A 23,200-nucleotide genomic window follows, 5' to 3' on the forward strand; every position below is an offset into this window, starting at 1 on the left:
TACATTCTAAACGTAAGTGATGAAACTTGTATGAAATGTGTGGGTTATATTGTAATTCAGTCATTATTTGCACATTTGTGTTGCAGATTATTTCATGATGAAAGCTTCTGCCAATGGGACAACCAAGGATGATGATGATATTGGTGGGTAACTCTTGATTTGTGCAGCTTCTTGCCCAGCACAAGTTGCCTCTCAAGGAAGACTGTGCACTGTCTGTGAAAGGTCAAGGAGTAAGAGGTTTTCTGGATCCAGAATTCCTGCACAGGCGCAATTGTGACCGCAATCAGAGTACCTGAAAGTTTGACCAACATCCCATCTTCCTCTTGCAGTCTTGTCTAAGGTGTCTCTGCCACCTGAACCTTCCCACGCAGGTGAAATCCAGCCATCTTCCACAGAGCTACCTGCTCCCTCTATCGCTTCTCATCCTCTTCTATCCTCCTACCTAAATCTCTTTCCAGAAAGGCTAAGGCTCCTCCTCCTGCCCCTCCCTCCCTCCTCTTCTCATCTCCCCACCATTTTATTCAGGCACCTGCCTGCTTTCTGCTCATCCCTCGACAGAGGGCTTATGCCCGAAACATTGATTACCCTTTATACCTGCTGTGTTTTTCCAGCAAGTGTGCATTTCACACCTTCCAACTTTCCATTCCTCCCCATTATTTAGATAATTTTCCATTTATAAATTGGACTTTGAAAGTTTCCAGCTTATCTGTAGCACAGAAAAGGATGAAGAATGTTTAGGGAATGGATTTCCAATGCTAGAGCATCAAGCAGCTCGTGAGGCTCTTTCTGAAACATTTTGGATGCTGGGCCCATTGACAACATTGTGCTAAGGAGCAGACAATGTTCCTTGTGATATCGGTTGAAGAGTAAACATTGCCCCATTTCTCTTTGAAACCACTTCATAAGATCTTGTACATGTACTCACTGCAGGACCTGAGGTTCTGCCAACATTTCCTGGCTTTAACAAATATATAACATCACAGAAATACATTTGTAAAACACAGAAGTCTGCAGAGACCGTAACTGAAGTAAAAACAATGCTGGAGAAATTCTGCAGGTCAGTGAACTTTTACACTGGAAAGATAAAGATACATAACCATTGATTCAGGCTTGAGCCTTTCATCAAGGTATTATGATGAATGGACATTGGTTTATGTGTCTTTAAAGTTCAGAGTTCAGATTTATTGCCAGAGTAAGTACATGACATCACATACAACCCTGAGTTTCTTTTTCTTGAAGGCGAGGCAGAATTACCACTTATTGGTAGTGCAAAAATCTGTACTCAATGTACACATGTGAACAAATAAAGAAATGTAAACAAACTGCACAATACAGAGAGGAAAAAAATGTGTGTATATTAAGGACACTGTTTTACCTGATGAGTTTCTCCAGCATTGTTTTAACGGAAATACATCATTAGTGTGCCCCCTCTCATTCACTGAGCAAATGAATGACTTGTTTTCCCTGAAAGATGTTATCCCAGAGAGAATAGTTGCACATTCCTACCTGTGGCATTAGGTCGTTCATTGTTAGATCAACCATTTTCTAAATTACAGCTGTGACTGCATTCCAACGCATTTTCTTTACAATAATTTGAAGTGTGGCCTGATCAGAATAGACATACTGCATGGTAACAGGCCCATGAGCCAGTGCTGCCCAATTACATCCTACACCCCCGGTATGTTTTGAATGGTGGGAGGAATCTGGAGCCCCCAGAGGAAACCCACGCAGACAGGGGAGAGCGTACAAACTCCTTACAGAGAGTGCCGGATTCAAACCCTGCTCCCGATTACTGGAGCTGTAATAGTGCTGCACTAACCACATTGCCCCACTACACTAACTGTGTCATCTACCTCCTCTTTTCCAGAGGTCAAGTATGCCTTGATGGGAGCTGGAATAGGAATCTTTCTAGTTGTTTCGTTTGTTTTGATTAAGATTTACATGATTAAGAAGCACATCTATGAAAATGAATTATCAGGTAAGATGCTATGACAATGCAAACTATTAATGACACCTTTTATTCTCATGTCCCTGATTAATGTAATTAATTCACTTTCATATAAATATTAGTTTTTAATGGTTTCTTTCAGCAATGGGGGTTAGGGTTAGGATGCTTTTGTGTTTCATAGCTGAGGGAGAACATATATAAGAACATAGAAATAGGAGCAGGATACGGCCATTCGGCCCATTGACAGTCCCAGGTGCGGCCTCACCAGGATCTTGTACAGTTGCAGCACAACCTCTTTGCTCTTGAATTCAATTTCCCTTGTGATGAAGGCTAACATTCTATTTGCCTTCTTAATAACCTTTTGTACCTGCAACCCAACATTTTGCGATTCATGCACAAGCCCTCCCAAGTCCTTCTGCACAACAGAACCTGCTGCAGTTTTTCACCATTTAAATAATCTGCTCTTCTATTTTTCCTACCAAAGTGGATGTCCTCACATTTACTAACGTTGAACTCCATCTGCCAGTCCTTTTCCCACTCACCTCACTTAACTATATCCTTCTGCAGTCTCTCCACATTTTCTGTACAATTTACTTTTCCATTCAATTTAGTTTCGTCCACAAACTTGGCGTCACTACATTCTGTCCCCTCTTCCAAATCATCAATGTAAATGATGAACAGCTGTGGGTCCAGCACCGACCCCTGCGGCACACCACTTCCCACTGTCAGAAAAACACCCATATATCCTGACTTTCTGCCTTCTATCAGTTAACCAATTCTTAATCTATGCTAATATACTTGCCCAACTCCATTCATCTGCATCTTATTGATAGTCTCTTGTGGGGCACCTTATAAAACGCCTTCTGAAAATCCAAATGTACAACATCAACTTGCTCCCCTCTATCTACCGCACCCATTATATCCTCAAAGAACTCCAGCAAGTTTGTCAAATAAGACCTGCCCTTTCTGAATCCATGCTGAAGCTGCCTGATGGAATCCCTTTATTCTAAATGCCTATTTCATCTTTAATGATAGTTTCAAGCATTTTCTTGACTACAGATGTTAAGCTAACTGGATGAGTTACCCGTCTTCTGCCTACATCCCTTTTTTAAGTAAAAAACTGGGATGACATTTGCTATCTTCCAATCTGCTGTGACATGCCGAGAACCCAGAGAAATGTCTCCCATTACGGCACCAACATGCTCAGTTTCCAAGTATGAACCAAAGCCCAGAATGAACCATCAAAGGGGTATAGGGGTGGGGAAGGGTCCTTCATTATATGCAAAATTAAACACATGCTAATCAGCAGATACCATATAACCATATAACAGTTTATGGCATGGAAACAGGCCATCTCAGCCCTTCAAGTCCATGCTGGTTCACTCAAGCAACTCCGCTAGATCTCCCTGCCTATTCTCCACCCATAACCCTCCAACCCCCTCCTATCCATATGTATATATCCAGCCTCCTCTTAAATGAATGAATTGACTCTGCCTCAACTATTTCCTCCAGAAACATAAAGCTGGAGAAACTCAGCGGGTCAAACAGCAAAGATAAAGACACAGAACTAATATTTTGTAAATCAGCACTTGTAAATTCATCTGGTCTAGATTCCTACAGGTCATGCAACATGACAACACAGATAAAGGCCCTTCGCCCCACAATGTCATTGCTGACCAGAATGCAAATTTGAACCAATCGTATTTGTGTTTAGGATGGGGAACAATTATTCAACATATCATTTCTGAAAATTCCCTCATCCCTTCTCATTGGAAAAATAATGAAACTCAAAGACATCAGCATATTGTTACATATTGGTCAATAACAAATGCACTGCCATTTGATTAAATTCAAAGTCATTAACAATTGATGTTCAAGGATACAAATTTTAAATATTAATCTTTAATTTAGATGTACAGCATGGCAACAGGCCATTTTGGCCCATGAATACTTACCAGGGGTGTAGGTTAATTTGGCGGCATGGACTTGTGGGCCGAAATGGCCTGTTACCTTGCTGTATGTCTAAATTAAAAATTAAAAGGTTTCCCACCCCTGATGGGATCTAGAATTACCCACAGTAAAACTGCTCCCTCAGTGGGGTAGAGTGTTTCACTGTATAGAGAGCCAGTTTTAGTATTCTTAACGCACATTGTCACAGTTTGAACCTAAACTTACATTAGCATCAATGAATGGGTTTGCTCAAATGCTGAACTTTGGCTAAATTGACATCTATAAATTACAAAAGTATAACTCACCATTTGTCTCAGGGTTCTGGTTCCATCTTCACAGTGGGCCCTTTACTTGGAGGATGTATCTATACAACACAGAACGTCATAGAGAAATACATCAGAGACGGGTCCACCAGCCTATCGTATCCATGTCAATTCACAACTCCAATCGTGTCAATCCTGTGCTAAATCCCTTTTTATTCTCCCAGATTCTCATCAACTACTCCCCACGCCCACCCCCTTCCATCCCTGCCCCCACTCCACTCACCAACACACTCAGAATAAATTACAATGGCCAATTTACCTCCCGACCCAGACATCTTTGGGATGTGGGAATAAATTGGAGCACCCGGGGTAACTCTCATGATCCCCAGAAGAACCTGCAGATTCCATCAAACAGCACCTGAGGTTCATTAGGAGGGTCTACCAGTTACTCCTTGTGTCACCAAAAGCTATGATTTACGTGGCATACATTTATAAATGTTTGAACACAAACTTTTCTTTAACTTTGAATTCAAGATAAACTGTAAAACCCCTGATATCCTGAATTCAAGCAAATGACAAAATACTTGTGGAAAACAAATTTTAAAAAATTTAAAATAAATGAGAATAAAATAGGTAAAAATATGAAAGTTTAAAATTGTAAAAATAAATATGAAAGTTTAAAATTGTAAAAATAAATGTTCTCTGAAGTAACACAAATTTTTGGTGAAGATGGGAACAAATATCCAGCCTTGGTTGGGTTTTGTTCATAGCAGCTGTTTGAATAAAGTTGTGTGAAACAGCAATGGCATCGCCCATGATGAGGAGCTGGTTGATATGCCGCTCACCATTGGAGTGACTCTATTAGTGTCTCCTTATCACTGTTTAGTAAGAGTCACCCCAGTCAGAGACTTTATCTGTAAATTTGGGGGGAGGGTGGGGTTAATTATCTATAGCATTATTGTTAGTCTTTCGGGCATCTTCATGGAGGGGAGGAACCTGCAGATGCAGCGACGGTTAAATGTTTTCAAATAATGTGACTGAAAATAAAGTAAAATGCTTTAAGGCTTCAGGTAAGTGAATTTGTTCAGTGGAAGTACAGTGTAGTATTTTTGTCTTTTAAACTGTTTATTCTTAATGCAAGTGTATTAGTTAGGCATTGCAAAAGCAAGTCCCAAGCAATGGAAAATATAATTCTCCAGCATCTACCAATCCTCATAGGTTTCAGATACCAGGGGTTTTACTATAGTTCAATGACATTTCGGACATCCTCAGATACAGGAACTAGTCCAGCACCCTCGATCACACCACAAACCACAAGGGCAGACCTGGAATGTCTGGCTGATGCCAACAAGAAACCAAGGTTTTCTAGTTAATTGTTTTGTGGTATTGAGACAGTCATTTACTGCCAGGAGCTGTATGTGGCATCAGAGCATCCTCAGCGTCTGAGACCAAACTAAAGTGATATGTGAATCTCAAGACCGTCGGGGTCTTTGAGCAAATCTACATGTGTAGAAATTTATCTGTTACCAATTCTATCCCATCTATGTTGATGAATATGTAACAGTGATGTTTGGCAGTTTGCCTTATTCCTTCATGGTTGCATTTGTAAATTTTTAAATAAATAAATAAATAGAATTTAAATAAAAATCCTAATGGCAAAATTCAGCAGGCCGAGCAGCATCCATGGAGGCAAGTGGACAGTCAATGTTTTGAGTCAGGACTGAGTAAAGGGTCCTGAAATAGGGTCTTGTCCCAAAACATTGACTGTTCATGTCCCCGCACTGCCTGATGTTGCCTCGCCCTCAGAGTTTGTTCCAGCATCTGCACTCCAGCACTTCCTATGGAGGCAGAACAGATCTTCAGATAGCATTTTCCCCCTCACAGCTGTCCCAAGGATTCAAATACAGGGCTGGCTGCTTATGTCTGTGAGTTAGCCAAAGGTACCATTCAGCTTTACCACCACTGCAGCCCCCTGATGATTGGGCTGAGCACAGAACTAGGAATGACCTGAAACAATTGAGTTTTCCAACAAGAATCCATGTCGTGCATGTTGAGGCTGCAGGACCCAGTAAAGTACTGGAAGTAAACACAGTGCCAGTGTGGTGTTGTAACAAGTTGCTTGGCAACCCCCCCAAACTCAGGATTCAGTCTTGAACCTGTTGAAGGTGCTGCATACCAACAGTGAAAAACATTTGATCTGTTGTGACTGCAGCTCTGCTCAGACTTCCCAACCTGCCAGTGCTTTATGGGGATGTTCATCATTTCCAAATAAAGTGTGTTGTTACTTATAAAATGAAGGAAATAGTCCCCGCAATGAAGTTTCGGCGTCAGAGAGATTAGTGGCTGCTTCACACAGATAAAAACACGCACCAGAAAGAGCGAGTTGCAAGGTTTTGTGTGAGAATGAATCAGCTCATAATTAAATGGCAGGGCAGACTCGATGGGCCGAATGTCCCATTTCTGCTCCTATGTCTTGTATGCAATAATAACAACAAACTGATCAGTTCATCACCATTTCTGTTTCAGATCCTCCATCCAGGCAAAGCCAGTCATTAAGGTAAATAACAGACATTTCCGCAGAGAATTGGCTCAACATTGGATTGAAAGGCGCACTGTTTAAGGATGGTGGACAACTTGGCAATGTTGGAACATTTCCTCAAAGCAGTGGTGATATGAGTGATTAGATTTTTGTCTCCGAAAGGGGTTAGTTATAGAGATGAGAATGCATTTGTTGAGCTACGACTGACTGATCCGGATAGAGGAGTTGGGTGCTGAGGTTCACTGCTGGACACAGAGGTTGTGGGAGCATCAGTGGCAGTGCCATCAAGAGAGGTGCTGGGACCCACGGCCACTCGATGCCTCTGAAGGGACTCTTGTTTGCTTCTGTTGTTTTAACAATGGGGCTGGATGACTTGGTTACTCTTTGCAGATGAAGTAAGGGAAAGATTTTGTGCATCTTGTGTACATAACAATAAATAGAACCTTCAGTGAGAAAAGTTTGTAAGGTTATAACTGTTGCAGCAGATAATCTTCCCCAGGGATTCTTTTTTTGCAGCCTATTCAGGTAGGGTTTCATTGTAGGACCCTGTCATGTAAAGATTTGTGCAAATTTTAACATGGAACATTACAGCACAGTTCAGGCCCTTCGGCCTACAATGTTGTGATGACCTATTAAACCTTCTTGGGAATCTAATCCTTCCCTCCCTCACACCCATAATCCTCTATTTTTCTTTCATCCATTTGCCTGTCAGTCTTTTAAATGTCCCTATTGTTCCAGCCTCCACCGCCATCATGGCAAGGCATTCCAGGTTCCCACCACTCTGTGTATTTATATAAAAAATCTCATCCCGGAGGTCTCCCCTTCCCCCTATGAAGATGTTTGCTACTCTCACCCCAGGAAAAGGTGCTGGCTGCCTACCCTATCTGCATCTCTCCCAATCTATTAAATCACTTGTCATCCTTCTTTGCTCCAAAGAGAAACATTCTAGCTTTTTGGACTGAGTTAAGAGTTAACAGTGGCCGAGGAAAATGCTTGGCAGTAAGGAGCCTTAATGAGGAAGCAAGGAGATGTGGAGTGTTCCCTCTTTGCTGAAAACGAATGCAATGTTTTCAGTAAAAGTTGGGCAGTGGTGATTAAAATAAACTTAGCAAATGACCATCTTTGTTTATTTTTTAACATTTTAACACAAGACAAATTAAACTAGTCCAGCAGCTAGGCATTACTGGACTGTTTAATTTCCTGGAATCTATGCTGACTGAACTGGTCAGGGACACTGGCCAATGCAGGGCAGCACGGCTGGCATAGCGGTTAGCACACGCCTTTACAGCACCAGCGATAGGGACCAGGCCTGGATTTGAATTCTGCACTGTCTGTAAGGAGTTTGTATGTTCTCCCCATGTCTGCGTGGGTCTTCCTCAGGGGCTCCGGTTTCCTTCCACTCTTGTAGGTTAATGCGGTGTAAATTGGGTGGCATATTGGCCTGTTACGCTGCTGAATGTCTAAATTTAAATATTTAAGAAAAAAAAACATGACAAGACCGTGGAGATTCAGGAAAACGCACACCATTTTCCTCATTGATAACTGAAACTGCCTGTTGTTTTTGCACTACTGATCCAAAACTTGGAAGGATTTTCAATAAATGACGTGAGTCTCCAAGTATCGAACCAATTCTGAGAAATGGCTCAAGGAGAGAGTTCACTTGTTGCGAAACAGTGGTGTCAGAGCAATCAATAACAATTACAGTGTGTGTTCCTGGCCCAGTGCGCTGAGTGAAAGCAAAGATTTATAAGATTCCTTTTTTGTATAATGACGGAGCTGCTTTGACAGGAATGTACAGTAAAACCCCTGTTATCCAGAATTCAAGCAACCAGAAAAACAATCATAGAAAATAAATAGGTAAAGTTTAAAACTGGAGTGCCTTTGTTAGTTCGCAAATAATGCAACATGCAATCTCAAGCAACCGGAAAATGCATACATCTGACATCTATCAATCCCCAAAGGTGCCAGATACCAGGGATTTTACTGTACTTTGTAACGATAGGTGTACTGTGCCTGAAATAACCTTCAAAGAGGGGCTGGTTGTCCACTCTACCCCTCATAATTTTGTACACCCTGATTACATTGCCTCTCATCCTCTGCCCTCCAAAGAGAAAATTCCAAGCTCGCTTAACCTTTACTCATAACTCAGTCCCTGAATGTCTTTCCACTATGACACTCATTTTCTTTAATGTTGCCTTTCATTGACGCTCCAGACATACAGACCTAGGGTTTTACAGAATGGAAACTGCTCCAGGCCAACTTGTTCATGCCGACCAAAGTTGGCAACCTGAGCTCGTCCCATTTGCCTTCATTGTGCCCAGATCCCTCCGACCCCCCAACCATGACTTTTAAATATTGCTGTTGTTCCTCAGGCCCCTTTTAAACCATTTCCCTCTCATCTTAAACCTTTGCTCTCAAGTTTTACATTCCCCTACTGTCTATTTCCCTCAGCCTTTCTCAACGAGGCATGGACTGAGTGCAGGTCAGTGGGACTAGGCAGATTAGTAATTCAGTACAGACAAGGGCCAAATGGCCTTTTTTGTGCTGTAATGTTCTATGGTGCAACAGGTATGTGCTGGGTCTCAGGAAACTGAGGGCTGGTCTGTTTTCCCAGCTGAACAGAAACCATCCTTCTGCATTCATTGGAAGGAGAACAAGGACATGTGGAGAAATCATTGATTTGTTAGTGCAGGTCCGAGGGTCTGAATGGCCACATAACCAGCAATGGGTGGCATCTGACTCAGCATAAAATTCTCAAGATCCATGCAAAACCTGCTGTACAGTTAGTTAAAGATGGTGCTTTGTCAAATGAGAGAGACTGCAAAAGCTGTAGAAATGGAAAAACCCAAAATGCTGGAGGAACCTGGTGGATCAGGCAGCATCTGCAGGAGGCAAAGGGATGGTTCGGGCCTCAACCCTTTATTGGGAATCCCGATGAAGGGTTTCTACTTGAAATATGGATGCTGCTGGGTCTGCTGAGTCCCTCTGGCATGTTGTGTTCCTTATTGAGCTTTAACTCCCATGTAAACAAAATGTAGTTGTACTGAAGTGCTATGCTTTGCAGACTTGATCTTGCTTTAAAATAACAATATTTTGTATTACAGAGAAGAGAGACACAGAATTGCCTAGAACCAAAGGTCAATGTGCCAGAAGCTGCTTCTCTGAGGGAGAATTGTTTGTGTTTGAAGTAACCATATGGGGCAAGTTTGGGCTCATTGCTGGATGTGACATCGAATGTACAATTTATTCAGCATTGAAATAAGATATTTAGTTCACCCGACTTCATTCCTACCTTTCCCAGTTGAATTTGGTCAACATCCCCATCTCTATATATTCTCACTTAGCTTCCCTTAAATCAGCCCAGAGCATTCCCCTTAAATTCTCCATGTAGTACACAGCTCAACATTCTCGCCACTCTCTGGGTAACAACAACACTCATCACTTCTAATTGGATTATTAAACACAATATTGTTTTCTATTCTTGTTTGAATATGTAGTGGTGCTTGAAACTTAATACTTTTCATCACTCAGGCCATTTTATTGGACTGCTATGCCAAAAGCTGACCATGACTAACTGCAGAGGTCTGGACAAAATTCCCATCTACCTTGCACCAGCGGCCTTTGCCACATTCACACATCAGGTTCCTATCACTGTGAAAGTTGGACACTGTAAAGTAGAATCAGCAAAATGCACAATCAAGTAGATTATCTTAAAAAGCACAGGACAACAATTTTCAAAAGGTTTGCTTCCTGAAAAATTGGGCATTATGAAAGACAACTTCAGGCTGAACACAAGGATAATTTCAGATATGCTGTATCACATAGAAAGTTGGAGAAACATTAAATTAACTTTGAAGTTAGCGTGTTTAATTGCATAATGATGCTGACAGATTGCGTTTGTTCAACTGACCTAAAAATGTTTCCCTGATGATTTTCGCTTGTACCCAGCATCTGATGCCTTTTGTTTTGGTGTCCAACAATAGTTGGCCAGCATTGATGGATTCCAGTTGCCCTGATACCACTTTTCTATGGTCACAATGTCCTGGTGAAACCTTTCACCGTGTTGGTCACTGACTGAACCAACATCCGCAGGGAAGAAGTCCAAGTGCGAATGCAGAAAATGAATTTTCAATGACTTCATAGTTTTATATGCTTGAAGTAGACTTATAATGTCAGGAAATCACAAAAATAGGTTATAATCTTAAAAAAAAACCCAGAACATAAAAGGAAAATGTTAAGGTGATTTTCATGATCAGCTGCCCAAGATCCACAAAATACACCCAAAGTGGTTCAGGAAGCCAAACCTTCCTTGTCCAGTGTCATTACACCCACAACATTATTTCGCTTGGTTCCTCCTTTTGAAAAATTCTTGCATCTCACTATTGTGCCACCGAGACCATCAGAAAGGCATCATAGGTAATCACAGACTCCCGACGCTGCAAACTGTTTATCACTGAGAATGGCTGATATCGCAGGACAATATTCCTCTGGAACGTACTTCCAAATGCACATGCATTCCATGTGTATGAATATCAGGACAGGCCAGTAGAGGTGTTATGGCCACTTCCTGTTCTATGAATCTACCATCGCTCCGCCTGCCTCCTGATAACCATGGGACCAATAATTAAAAGTCCGAACTCTGCTGCTAACATTTAGCAGTTTTGTCGTGATTTTGGAAGATTGTATTAACTAGTAGTTCATTGTTCTGTTACTTAAAATGGCAATGACTGCTTTTATATCATGTATTTGTAGTTCTCTGTTCTATAGCTGTAAAATGAATTATTGTTATTGTTAGATGCAACTTTATATATTCAGAAGAATTTTGAATGGAAAGTGTTCGGATATTAAAAGTAATTCAACGTCTAACTGTTCTTCCCCATTTTGATCTGCTTCCCAGCATATGACACGAGTTCCATTATCTGTCAATTTCTAAGCCTTTCTTTGTTCATTGGATCACTGGAATATGTGCACACAAAAATAAACGTTCTATTTGGATCCCAGTGAAAGGGCAACAAGGTTGGCATAGCGATTACTGCAATGCCGTTACAGTGCCAGTGACTGGGGCTGGGGTTCGAATCCCATGCTGCCTGTAAGGAGTTTGTATGTTCTGGTGTCTGTGTGTGGGTTTTCCCCAGGGGCTCTGGTTTCCTCCCACCTTTCAAAAACATAGCGGGGTTGGAGGTTCATTGAGTGGCACGGGCTCGTGGACCGAAAGGGCCTGCTAGTGTGCTGTACGTAAATAAAAATAAGACTAACATACAAACCTAATTTATTTCACTGTTTTCTCAGTGAAACTTCTGTAACCATGGGGATCATCATGTGAGAATCAAGTTATAAGTATATAGAAGTATTTTAAATTCTTGATGTATTCTGAGACTCAATGAAGCTATTAAAAGTTAGGTTCATGTTTAAATGCAGAACTTGTGCTTTTGAGGGCACTCGTAACTAAATGCCATAAAAGCTATTGAGCACCAGTTAAATGTTAAAGAGTAATTAACAAGTGAAATACTATTTTAGACCAAATTATCTGACTAGTGCGTAATGCAACCCATTTTCCTTCCAATCATCGTGAGGACATCTCTCTGAGCTGGCTTTACCAAGCTGTCACAATGTTACTGATTTAGCAAAGCTAAGGTCATTGAAGTCTCACCAGAAAATGCTGAATGAAGTTGTGTCCTTCCTTGTCAAATGGAACACTGGACAAGTGGATAGAAGATAGAGATAGTAGGGAAACACAAAAGTCAGCCAGTTGTTGTGATTGCAGTAAAAACGCACAGAAATGTTGGAGGAACTCAGCCGGTCTCAGTGACCATGGGACATACATACACAGGACAACATTTTTTCAAAAGGTTTGTTTCCTGAAAAGAAATTGAAGATTACGACAGACAGCTTCAAGATGAACATAAAGATAATTTCGGATCTGTCGCCTCATGTAGGAAGTTGGAGAAACATTAAATTAACTTTTATTGAATTTAGCCTGTTTAATCGCATAATGACGCTGACACGTTACGTTAGTTCAACTGGCCTAAAAACGTTTTCCTGCTGATTTTCATTTGTACTCAGCATCTGATGCCTTTTGTGTCCAACAATAGTCGGCCAGCATTGATGGATTCGAGTTGCCCTGATATTGCTCTTCTATAGTCGCCATGTCCTGGTGAAACTTTTCACCGTGTCCGTCACTGACGGCTCTGAGATCAGCAAGGAAGAAGTCCAAGTGCAAATGCGGACTATGAATTTTCAATGACATGTGGCACTTTGTGGTTTTGTATGCTTGAAGTAGACTTAAAATATGACAGGAAATCACAAAAATAGGTTAAATCTAAAAAATGGTCCAGGATAGAAAATTTTAAGGTGAGTTTCATGATTCGCAGCCCAAAATCCATAAAATACACCTAAAAATGTTCAGGAAGCAAAATCTTCATTGTCCAGTGTTACGGATATTTTGGGCCTAAGCCCTTTATCGAGGCATAAGATGAACATTTACCATCTTTAACCCAGAACTTGATCAATTCTGTAATTCAGCTGTAAAACAGGGAGTTTAATTTAAAAAAAAATTTAGACACACAGCATGGTAACAGGCCCTTTTAGCCCATGAGCCTGTGCCACCCAATTGCTCCCAAATTTATCAATTTAACCCACCAAATATCCACCATCTATCTGCATTTTCCAGGATGAGTATTATAAATGCGCATTCCAGTTTACGATCTCCCAAGAATCATTTCCTAACAGAGGAGGTTTACTTCAGCATTGCTGATGTGAATTCCTCCCTGAGAGGTACTCTTTTACAGATCAGAACCAAAGGACGCATTCTTTATCACTCAAATCTCCAGTTGCGTTTTCGACTCTTAGTCATACATAATGGAACAGGCTTTCAGCCCACCTCATCCATGATGGTCTAATTGGCATTCTGGGAGTGTTCCAATTACCTGCATTGGTCCTCTACAACCTTCTGACCAAATTCATTTTCATCGTAACTTCCTCTGCTAGCTCATTCTGGGTACAGACCACACACCGAGTGAACATGGTGCCACATGTTCAGTAAAACAAAGGGAAATCAATTCTGTGCAAAAAAAATGAAATATTTGCAGTGGTGACTAAATGAGCCCAGAAATAAATATTCTACCAAAAGCAAACCCAAATAGCCTCCAGTGATCAATACAGAAGGAGGATTCAAGGGGAAACTGAAGATCAGGTGGTCAAAGTTTCAGGAACAAAATCGAGAAGGAAACAAAAATTGGGAAGACAAAGGGGACCTAACCTGAGATGATCAAGAAACATATAAAGACATTGAAAACAAAACTTCCAGGAACTTTAGTAGATATACAGAAATCTGTTATAAAGAACTGTAGCTTTGGTTCCAACTAATTGTGGTCAGACCTTTCTAAATCTTTTCCCATGACTTACCTGAGAGACCTTGGCAGGTTTCTACTTAGTAACATGACTCAAAACATTTTAAACTTGCATGTCGTACAGTCATGACAATATAAAGCACTGATCGGTGTCCTGATGAAAAGAAATGCCCTCATCAAACTTTCATCATCATCAGAATATTTTCCATTCGCTGGGAGAACCACCATTGATCTTAAATGTTATTTGAGATGTTCAAATTCTTCCAATTTTATGTTCTGTAATTCCAGTATCAAAGGCCAGTACTCAAATGGAAATCAATTTAATTTTATGTTGAAAGACAAGGATTAGGAGTTTGAAAGTCTTGCAGCCTCACAAATCCAATTATTGGTCATTGAAAAAGGAAGAGACCTGATGTATCTCAGATTGGGAGTAAATCTTGATTAGGATTTACCTTTCAAATTCTATTTTCAACAATAAATTCTTCAGTAGGACAGGCTGTGCTAATGGAGTACTGCATATAATGGGCCAAACAGCTTCCTTTAGAGCTGTAATCATCCTGTACCTCTGGGATGTAGTTCATGATGTATGGGGCTGGTGTGGCCCTAACAGTGTACACGAGGCTGAGCTAAAGCACGGATAAAACCAGACACAAAATGCTGGGGGATCTCAGCCGGCCTTTCGGCATCCCTGGAAAGCAGACAGCAGTTGACCTTTCGGGACCGAGCCCTTCACAAGGGAAGAAGAACATAGCGAGAGCCATGAAGTGAAGCACGAAACTCTGCAGGCGGTGTGATTGCAGTAAAAATAGAAAGATGCTGGAGGAACTCAGCTGGTCTCGCAGATATATTACCGAATTTCGGACCTGAGCCCTTCCTCAAGGTGTAAATAAAAAGAGATTGAGTTAAAGTCTGGGGAGAGAAAGGGGGAAGAATAGTAGGGGGAGGGGTGGAGACCAACAGATAAAAGGTGGTAATTGGATATGATAAGAGGAAAAATGAGAATTGATTTTGGCTCAGTGAAAGGAGACCAGGGGGAAAAGGGAATAGAGAAGCATGGGCCTCAAAACTGGCCTGGTTAAGACACCAAGATCTTCCAGCTCATGTGTTGCTGCCATTGCAACCCCATGGCATCTGATACACTTCCTGTCAGATATGGGGGCAAAAGCAGGGGCCAAGGGTTGGATGGCTGGGCTGCAACATAAGAGGCATGCAGATCACTAGACCTGGTTGGAGCCTCTTGATTTCCCCCCATGACCAGTGAAACTGGGACCGCAGAATCTAAACTTGGTCCTTGATTTTCAGGAATGTCAACAGAGACTACAGTTTGAAAAGTGGTTCAAAAGCACTTTCTGACAACTTAAAGTCATCAAAATTGGCCGATGAATGCGGTGACACAAAAGTACTATCATTACACTGTGGCACAGAGTAGATATTTGTTCAACCTCTGCTCCCTGCAGACCCACACTGAAGTTATCTTTTACAGATTCCCTTTCACCCCTTCCACTCTGGCCTTCTTGTGTTTCCAGCCTGCAAAGTTGACATAATCTTTCATGGAATCGACAAACTGCAGGTTCCTATAATTGGTGAGCAGTTTCTTAAAACAACAGATATTCCTCTCAAGCTTTAAAAGCAGCCGTGATTGCATCATTTAGTCAATGATAATGAAGCTTATACTGCAGTTCTATAAATCACAACAGTCCCTTAAGTAGCAGAGGATGTCTGACAGATTTTTAACTAAGTGCTTGTTTAATAGACTAGAAGAATTAAAATCTGCTACCAATATATCTTCAGCACACTAAAATACCAAGAGCTATGCCAGTTTATTATCCTATTGCCAGCTCTACTCCTTAATTAGTGTTTCATTGGTGCTTTAGTTTAATTTGTTTAGTTTTTACTAAACCATTTGTAGGTTTAATTCATTGAAAAATTATTGTGTCTGAAATTACACCAGAAGCAGGTATTTTGTTCAAAGCAGCAACTTGCCCAGGAATGATGTCAGACGCTCCTACCCTATGTTATTCATTCCCTTCGCTATTCTGCACTAATTCATTTCACAGTTGGACGTCGAGTTCCATATCTACAGAAGGAAGAGCTGGTGACGCACAATGTTGAGATATGCCTCTTTGTGTCACCCGTGTCCGCAGAATGCACATTGTTGTCAGAGGTTGTGAACACACATTGGCATGGATTTTGCAGTTGTTAAGGTGGGTTAAATCACTGGGGGCCAGAGCACATTTAAGGGAAGGCATGGGCTGAAATCATAATTATTTTTAAATATTTTTCACGTAGTTGGTCAGAGAGAAGTATGGAAGAAATCACCTAATCTTGACTTCTTCACAGGGAAAGGGGGCCCATAAACTTTAAGCAGAGTCCAAAGTGGGCCATAGCCAAAAACAGGGTAAGAATAATTGGGTTAAACTGTCAGCGTTCATCATCCTCGCATAGGAACTTGACTCAAAGTCAGGTTTCCTGTACATTTGTGGTTTAACATAAACATATTAAAGTTGGTGTCAGCAATTCAGAGCACGTTCAAGCAGCGCAGCTTTGCAACCTTTGCTGCAATGTCGAAAAATAACAGTAAATGAATAAACTTGGATGGTTGCAACCTTGTTACACAGCAGAATATGTTGAAAGTGATGTGCATTCCTGCAGAGGGTTCAAATAGATATCTAATAACCTATTAAATGAGAATGATCGTTTCACATACTTTTTAGCCCATTTACCTCAGATAGAAATGTCATTTTTTATATATATATGCCAATTTATGACATGATTCCAATGTTCTAATTATGTTAGAAATTATGAAATATTTTAAGATACTCAAAGTTGTGGCTTTTGCTTTCTGGTTTGCAATCTCTGAGAATATTCCTTTAACGTTAAATTTAGACATGCAGCACAGAAACAGGACCGTGATCCCCTGCTGTCCAAATGCACTCAATTAACCTATAACCCCCCCCACCCCCAGATGTTCTGAAGGGTGGGAGGAAACTGGAGAGCTGGATTTGAACCTGGGTCACTGGTGCTGTAATAGGGTGGCGCTAACCGCTATGATAACTGTGCCATGGTTGATCGTTCAAACAAAGTAATGACATGACAGTTGCCGGCCACCAGTGATGACAGTGACATAGGTTAGGAAAGGGGTGTTACCGCACAGACCAGTGAATTTTGGCAAGAACATCAACACAAACAAATACAGTAAAACCCCTGGTATCTGGCACCTCAGGGATTGGTAGATGCCAGGTAAGTGAATTTTCCAGTTGTTTGAGATTGCGTGTGCCGTGATTGACGAACTGAAGATAAGGCGCACCACATCCATATTTTTTACCTATTTATTTTCTGCGATTTTTTTTGCCGGTTGCTGGAATTCCAGATAACTGGAGTTTCACTGCAATTTACTCATGGGACTCCAGCCAAGTGCTAAAGATCAGCAGGAGGTTAGGTTGGACATCCAACATGTCCCAATCTGAGAAAAAGCCACAACACGATGAAAGAAGCGTGTAACACAAAAGTCTGCAGATGGTGTGCGTGTAGTGAAAACACAGAAATGCTGGAGGAACTCAGCTGGTTTCACAATGACCATATCTTTGGCTTGGCTTCGCGGACGAAGATTTATGGAGGGGGTAAAAAGTCCACGTCAGCTGCAGGCTCGTTTGTGGCTGACAAGTCCGATGCGGGACAGGCAGACACGATTGCAGCGGTTGCAGGGGAAAATTGGTTGGTTGGGGTTGGGTGTTGGGTTTTTCCTCCTTTGCCTTTTGTCAGTGAGGTGGGCTCTGCGGTCTTCTTCAAAGGAGGTTGCTGCCCGCCGAACTGTGAGGCACCAAGATGCACGGTTTGAGGCGTTATGAGCCCACTGGCGGTGGTCAATGTGGCAGGCACCAAGAGATTTCTTTAGGCAGTCCTTGTACCTTTTCTTTGGTGCACCTCTGTCACGGTGGCCAGTGGAGAGCTCGCCATATAACACGATCTTGGGAAGGCGATGGTCCTCCATTCTGGAGACGTGACCCATCCAGCGCAGCTGGATCTTCAGCAGATGCTGTCGACCTCTGCCATCTCGAGTACTTCGACGTTAGGGATGTAAGCGCTCCAATGGATGTTGAGGATGGAGCGGAGACAACGCTGGTGGAAGCGTTCTAGGAGCCGTAGGTGGTGCCGGTAGAGGACCCATGATTCGGAGCCGAACAGGAGTGTGGGTATGACAACGGCTCTGTATACGCTTATCTTTGTGAGGTTTTTCAGTTGGTTGTTTTTCCAGACTCTTTTGTGTAGTCTTCCAAAGGCGCTATTTGCCTTGGCGAGTCTGTTGTCTATCTCATTGTCGATCCTTGCATCTGATGAAATGGTGCAGCCGAGATAGGTAAACTGGTTGACCGTTTTGAGTTTTGTGTGCCCGATGGAGATGTGGGGGGGCTGGTAGTCATGGTGGGGAGCTGGCTGATGGAGGACCTCAGTTTTCTTCAGGCTGACTTCCAGGCCAAACATTTTGGCAGTTTCCGCAAAGCAGGACGTCAAGCGCTGAAGAGCTGGCTCTGAATGGGCAACTAAAGCGGCATCGTCTGCAAAGAGTAGTTCACGGACAAGTTTCTCTTGTGTCTTGGTGTGAGCTTGCAGGCGCCTCAGATTGAAGAGACTGCCATCCGTGTGGTACCGGATGTAAACAGCGTCTTCATTGTTGGGGTCTTTCATGGCTTGGTTCAGCATCATGCTGAAGAAGATTGAAAAGAGGGTTGGTGCGAGAACACAGCCTTGCTTCACTCCATTGTTAATGGAGAAGGGTTCAGAGAGCTCATTGCTGTATCTGACCTGACCTTGTTGGTTTTCGTGCAGTTGGATAATCATGTTGAGGAACTTTGGGGGACATCCGATGCGCTCTAGTATTTGCCAAAGCCCTTTCCTGCTCACGGTGTCGAAGGCTTTGGTGAGGTCAACAAAGGTGATGTAGAGTCCTTTGTTTTGTTCTCTGCACTTTTCTTGGAGCTGTCTGAGGGCAAAGACCATGTCAGTAGTTCCTCTGTTTGCGCGAAAGCTGCACTGTGATTCTGGGAGAATATTCTCGGCGACACTAGGTATTATTCTATTTAGGAGAATCCTAGCGAAGATTTTGCCTGCAATGGAGAGCAACGTGATTCCCCTGTAGTTTGAGCAGTCTGATTTCTCGCCTTTGTTTTTGTACAGGGTGATGATGGTGGCATCACGAAGATCCTGAGGCAGTTTACCTTGGTCCCAACAAAGCTTGAAAAACTCATGCAGTTTGGCATGCAGAGTTTTGCCGCCAGCCTTCCAGACTTCTGGGGGGATTCCATCCATACCTGCTGCTTTGCCACTTTTCAGTTGTTCGATTGCCTTATATGTCTCATCCAGGGTGGGAACCTCATCCAGCTCTAGCCTTAGGGGCTGTTGAGGGAGCTGGAGCAGGGCGGAATCTTGGACTGAGCGGTTGGCACTGAAAAGAGATTGGAAGTGTTCTGACCATCGGTTGAGGATGGAGATCTTGTCGCTGAGGAGGACTTTGCCGTCTGAGCTGCGCAGCGGGCTTTGGACTTGGGGTGAGGGGCCGTACACAGCCTTTAGAGCCTCGTAGAAACCCCTGAAGTCGCCAATGTCCGCGCTGAGCTGGGTTCGTTTGGCGAGGCTAGTCCACCACTCATTTTGGATCTCCCGGAGTTTGCGCTGAAGATGGCTGCATGCGCGACGGAAGGCTTGTTTCTTCTCTGGACAGGACGGCTTTGTAAGGTGAGCCTGGTGGGCAGCTCGCTTCTTTGCCAGCAGCTCCTGGATTTCCTGGCTGTTTTCGTCAAACCAGTCCTTGTTTTTCCTGGAGGAGAAGCCCAGTACCTCTTCAGTGGATTGCAGTATGGTAGTCTTCAACTGATCCCAGAGGGTTTCAGGGGACGGGTCCGTGAGGCGGGTTGCATCATCGAGGTTTGCTTTGAGGTTTGCCTGGAAGTTTCCTCTCGCTTCGTCTGACTGCAGGTTTCCAACATTGAACCTCTTTCTGGGGGCTTTATTGTTCCTGGGATTTGGCTTGAAGTGAAGGTTGAGCTTGCAGCGAACCAGCCGGTGGTCAGTGTGGCATTCCGCGCTAGGCATGACCCTGGTGTGGAGCACATCTCGTTTGTCACTTTCTCGCACCAGGATGTAGTCCAGGAGGTGCCAGTGTTTGGATCGGGGATGCATCCAGGTGGTCTTAAGGCTGTCCTTCTGCTGAAAAAGGGTGTTTGTAATGACAAGCCGCTGTTCTGCGCAGAGCTCCAACAGGAGGCGCCCATTGTCGTTGCACTTGCCGACGCCATGCTTGCCCAGGATTCCTGGCCAGGTTTCTGAGTCTTTGCCGACACGAGCGTTGAAGTCGCCCAGGATGACAACCTTGTCGGCTGTAGGGGTGCGTTGGATGAGGTTGCGCAGGTCGGTGTAGAACTTGTCCTTTTCTGCTGGTTCCGCCTGGAGGGTTGGAGCATAGACACTGATGAGGGTGATGTGACGCTTGTTTTGAAGGGGGAGTCGCATGGACATGATTCAGTCCGAGAGGCCTGTCGGAAGGTTTTCGAGTTTGGAGGCAATGAAGCTCTTGACCATGAAGCCTACACCAGATAGGCGTCGTTCATCCGAAGGCTTGCCAGACCAGTAGAGTGTGTAGCCCGCGCCGCGTTCTTGGAGGCTGCCTACATCTGCCAGGCGGACTTCACTGAGAGCGGCTATGTCGATGTCAAGTCTGAGGAGTTCATGTGCAATGAAGGCAGACCGACGTTCAGGTCGGTGGCTGTCAGCCTTGTCTAGCATGGTTCTGATGACCATATATATCACCGATATATCACCGATGTTTCGGGCCCGAGCCCTGCTGAGTTCCTCCAGCATTTCATTGATTCTGCAATGAAAGAAAGTACAACCTGCAACCAAAAATGAGATAGAAAGTCGTGTTATTTACATCAGGCTTTTAAAGGGTTCTGGTACTTCACATTAATCTCTTGATGGGGTCAGAGCCTCTCTAGCATGATCAGAATTTATTGCATATCCCCAGTTGCCCCTTGGAAAGGTGGTGGTGAAACTGAGCGACTCGAAGAGCATGTTTTGGGAACAATCCACATGATGTGGGCCTGGAGTCACAGATGGTTCTGACCAGATTAGCTGGCAAGATTCTCCACTGAACAGTGCTGGTTAGCAAGATTAGTTTTTTAAATATCATCTCCTCCAGTTTCTGTAAAAACCCTTCCCATCTTTGACCCTGTCTCTTTTCCTCTCATTCTCTCTCTCTTTCCTTTTCTGTTTATTCCCCTTCACCCATCTCATTTCCTCCAGCTCTCTCTCTCTTTCTCCCCTCTGTCTCTTGTCACAGAGCCAAAATCAATTCTCACCTTTCCGCTTGTCATATCCAATTAACACCTTATGTTGGTCTGGATTCCTCCTCCTCCCATTCTTCCCCCTTTCTCTTCCCAGTCTTTATTGAGACACCTAACTACTTTTTGCTTACACACAGGCCCAAAACATCAGTAATATATCTTTACCTCCTATGGTTGTTGCGAGACCAGCATTTATTGTTTTTATAGAAATCCATAGCTTCTCTGGTCATCGATTCACAAAACAATTGTTTATCCAAATTCCAGATTTTAAAATTCCACAGGTACCATGGTTAGATTGGCATTTGGGAATCGCAGTAGTTAATCCATTCTCCGGTGTCGCCGATTTCTTCAGGACTCTAAAATTATTTAAATAGAAAACACAGCCTGGGAGATCGTTTCAGAAGAGTTTATTGACAAGGTTAACCTTGGAGAGTCCACAACAGAGACTCTGCCCATATGAGGTAGAGAACAAGCTTTTATAACCCAAAACAAACAAGTCTTTAATCAATTGCTGCAGGATATGTACTCCCTCTCACACAGTATGGTTACAAGACAGATTGAAAAGCAGGAAACATATAAGACGCATCCTTATCACATTCCAACAACTTCGTGTGAGTTACTCCCTCACCCTCTTCTGTCTTGACGTCTACTTGATTAAAGTCATGTTCCCTTCCACAGTTCCCTCCTTGTAGATCAAAGATCTACACCACTAAGGGAGCATCCTCTTTGTCCTGGCGATTGGAGATGTCCTCTTGATACACTCACTGCTGTACCATTTTTATTGTTTTGTTAACTTGTCCTACGAGTGCGCGCACTCTAACCCACATGCAAGTTATCACCATAAGGCCACTAGGACCATGAACATAATCACAACAGGGTGCCATGCAAGGTGTAGGGTGGACGAGACTCTGGGTGACCATCCCTTAAAAATGCCCCACCAGTGATGGACACTAAGTTGCGTGACCTGGTCGGCTATTTGCACCAGCTGTCCCTCCTTGTAAGTCAGGACAATCTTAGCTTGGCTTGAGGTGCGCCCTAGCTTCTGGAGCATTATGGTGATTTGCTCATTTTCTTTTAGCAACTGGCTATAATTCACTGTCGGCCCAAGTAAGGGGGCTAGATGGGCAGTTCTGTCTTCACTAACCTGTGTCATAGAACCTATGTGAAAAAGATAATTCTCCCTAGGGATATGGATTGTGTAGACCTTTTCTAAGCAACCATGAACAGGGGGAGAGAGTGTCTTTTGTCCATTCACGATTATCTCCAAATGCCCGTACATACATATTTCATGGGATCGTACCTCCACTACAACGGTCTGGTTTACGGCCACTAGCAGCCAAGTGCACGTGCCCTCTGTATGTCTCATAGTGCACAGGTCATACAGAGCAGAATCTAGTGGATATAGCATCCCATCAGACCATTGGGCACAAGACTGTTCGGAGTGTGTGCAACCGTCCTCATCTACCCAGGTTCCTCGGAATATTGGCTCCTAGAATTGGACTCCGAACAGTTGGGGTATTACCACGGACTGGCACCAGGTGGATGCGTTCTGTCCCTTCACCAGCTGCATGGTGTCATTGCATCCTCTACGGTCACAGCATATATGCTGCGGGTCTGGGTGGAGCCAATACTGCGTCAGGTTAAACATAACTTTCCAAGTTGTCATATGGTGAGACAATACCATTCTTTCTAGTTCTGCCCGTAGTAACTGAATTAAGATCTCTGAGAGCACACATCTAGTATAGTTGTGCACCACCCTGGTTTCCCCAAAGACATTTCCTATCTCAGCCATCAGTCACGCAGTATGGGTGCAT

The 23,200-nt window shown here is 43.1% G+C and overlaps 1 protein-coding gene across 4 annotated transcripts in view; it reads left to right on the forward strand.

The window, feature by feature from the left end:
* Window positions 1–11,566, forward strand: part of LOC138736212 (transmembrane protein 273-like) — a 36,193-nt gene extending 24,627 nt beyond the window's left edge. For all 4 annotated transcript variants that reach the window (XM_069885338.1, XM_069885339.1, XM_069885340.1 and 1 more), the window contains exons 2-5: window positions 87–143; window positions 1,868–1,978; window positions 6,688–6,718; window positions 9,805–11,566. In XM_069885338.1, the coding sequence (XP_069741439.1) occupies window positions 87–143; window positions 1,868–1,978; window positions 6,688–6,718; window positions 9,805–9,829 (224 nt within the window). In that variant the 3' untranslated portion in view covers window positions 9,830–11,566. The remainder of the gene's footprint in view (window positions 1–86; window positions 144–1,867; window positions 1,979–6,687; window positions 6,719–9,804) is intronic.
* The last annotated feature ends 11,634 nt before the right edge of the window (window positions 11,567–23,200 follow it).

The sequence above is a fragment of the Narcine bancroftii genome, chromosome 6 (assembly GCF_036971445.1).
Source record: "Narcine bancroftii isolate sNarBan1 chromosome 6, sNarBan1.hap1, whole genome shotgun sequence".
Classification (NCBI taxonomy): Eukaryota; Metazoa; Chordata; class Chondrichthyes; order Torpediniformes; family Narcinidae; genus Narcine; species Narcine bancroftii.